At 48.7% G+C, this 2,285-nt stretch overlaps 1 protein-coding gene across 1 annotated transcript in view; it reads left to right on the forward strand.

The window, feature by feature from the left end:
- Positions 1–1,422, forward strand: part of LOC311122697 (lysosomal-trafficking regulator-like) — a gene marked incomplete at its 5' end in the record, with an annotated part of 38,392 nt that extends 36,970 nt beyond the window's left edge. The window contains one exon of the mRNA XM_084197031.1: positions 456–1,422. Within this exon, the coding sequence (XP_084053157.1) occupies positions 456–666 (211 nt within the window). The remainder of the gene's footprint in view (positions 1–455) is intronic.
- Between the last annotated feature and the right edge of the window lie 863 nt (positions 1,423–2,285).

A 2,285-nucleotide genomic window follows, 5' to 3' on the forward strand; every position in this document is an offset into this window, starting at 1 on the left:
CACAACAACATGTGGAATAAGTCAAGGGGTATGAATACTTTCTGAAGGCGCTGTAGACTAGTCTACCCACACTGTATCTGCAAGCTGTTGGCTAGAGAGCACATGCCAAGACCAGGGTGGGGGCACATTCGCTATAGAAGACCATTTTTGGCAATGGAAACCCATTTTAACTTGGATTGTTTTATTCGGTACATTGGAACATAACAAACGTTATGTTTCTGTACGCTACATCATCACAGACTTTTATCTGCAACAAATCAATTTAATGGAAACATCTCTGCTGGGAAAATGCACATATTGTTTTTATACACATTTTTGAATATTCGCAAGGAAATCTGTCGCCAATTGGATGGAAACTTAGCTAGTGACACAAAGATGTTGTGAATGAGCGGGGGCTTCCTGAATGAATGTAAATAACACACCTCTTTCCTTTCCCTGTCATCACAACCATTCAGGCTGTGGAGCACTTGGGACTTGAAGCCAGTGAGAGAGATCACCTTCCCCAAGTCTAACAAGCCCATCATCAGCCTGACGTATTCATGTGACGGCCACCACCTCTACACAGCTAACAGCGAGGGGACGGTCATGGCCTGGTGTAGGAGAGACCAGCAGAGGATGAAACTGCCCATGTTCTACAGCTTCCTCTCTAGCTACGCCGCCAGCTGACAGACAGGGCCTTAAAGGACTACACTACCCACAATCCTCCCCGAGAGACGTGATTACAATACCCACAGTCCTATTCTGACGCATGGCTCCAGACTACCCGCTTAGAGACCGCATGTTGAGTCAGAACTACAATACCCACAGTCCTCTGCTCTTATGGCGGCCCCCAGACCTCCCGGCATTTTGAGTCAGAACTACAATACCCATAGTTCTCTTCTCTTCTGACGCATTGCTCCAGACTACCCTGGGACAAAACTACAATAACCACAGTTCTCCAGGCGGAGAGAACAGCCCGAGCCTCTCCGTGAGCAGTCAGTCCCCTTCTCTCCCCCCGCCGGGAGACCCGCCTCCGGCAATCTACAGCCATTTTCGTGCAAGCAGACTAGCGGCTGTAAACATTAAGCTATGATATGATATTAAAGATCTGTAGATATACTGGTATGTAACAGGGCAGAGCAGGGGGGAGGAGGCTGGGGCTGTCATGGAAACCAACCTTTTGTTCTGATTGTTGTTCTGATTGTATGATTTTTGTTTTGTTTGAGTTTGGTCTTTTTTGCTTTTGGAATATTTTCGTTTTGTTGTCGTGGTAATAATGTTCCTTCCTTCTGAAATGTGTTGCTGATGACTTGATTGGTTGACTGTCCTGGTGAGCTGCTACATACCCTCTCACCAATCCCAAGTCAGACCAAAGGCCCCGCCTCTGCTAGTGTCTGACCAATCCAAAGCCAGAGCAGAGGGTTGAAGACCCCCCCCCCCCCCCCCCCCCCCCCCCCCGCCTCGTCTCTCCTTTACGGCCAACGCATGTGTCTCTCTGCATGAGTCACCTGACCGATGGCTCTTATTCCTTAGAGACCAGGAAAAGCTGCAGTGACAGGGATGGAGACACTCTGCATATCTGTCACCTACCTGGAGATGGCCTGGCCCTGCATGGTCCTATGGGGACTGAGATACCCCTCCTGTCGACTCTGAACTCTAGACTACGTAAACCAGCTAGGGTTGTGGAGGTGGGATCTGGGATGATAGGAGTCACTGCTCCGTGTGTTGCCTGTAATGCCCTGGACTGATCTGGGATGATAGGAGTCACTGCTCCGTGTGTTGCCTGTAATGCCCTGGACTGATCTGGGTTGATAGGAGTCACTGCTCCGTGTGTTGCCTGTAATGCCCTGGACTGTGCCCTAATAAATGCCCTCTTCTTGCATGCTGGAATGAAGGAGACTGAGGGGGAATGTATACATGTGTGTGTGGATGTGTAGGTGTGTGTGTGTGGATGTGTAGGTGTGTGTGTGAAAGCAATAACTCCGTTATGTTCCTACCTTGTTTAATCCTGCTCCTTGTTGTGTCCATTTTGTTAAAGTGCTGTTGTCATCATCTCTTATTACCAATGAAAGCTGAGAATTATCTTCTGTTCTGTCCTTGTGTTTACTGGCCTCTCCTCTTCAAGGCACTGCAGCCATCAGCTTGCTGGAGATCTGATCTATCATAGGACAGAGGGGAAAGAACCCAGCATCACGTTCCTAGAACCATACCTCTGTCGTCCTTACACTTCATCTTCTAGTTCACCAGTAGGATTTGGAGCCAGAGAGATAAGAGAGTGTAGGAGTGTCTGTCCCCTGAACTCTCCT

Source organism: Coregonus lavaretus, assembly GCF_964263955.1.
Source record: "Coregonus lavaretus genome assembly, contig: HAP1_SCAFFOLD_505, whole genome shotgun sequence".
Taxonomy (NCBI): Eukaryota; Metazoa; Chordata; class Actinopteri; order Salmoniformes; family Salmonidae; genus Coregonus; species Coregonus lavaretus.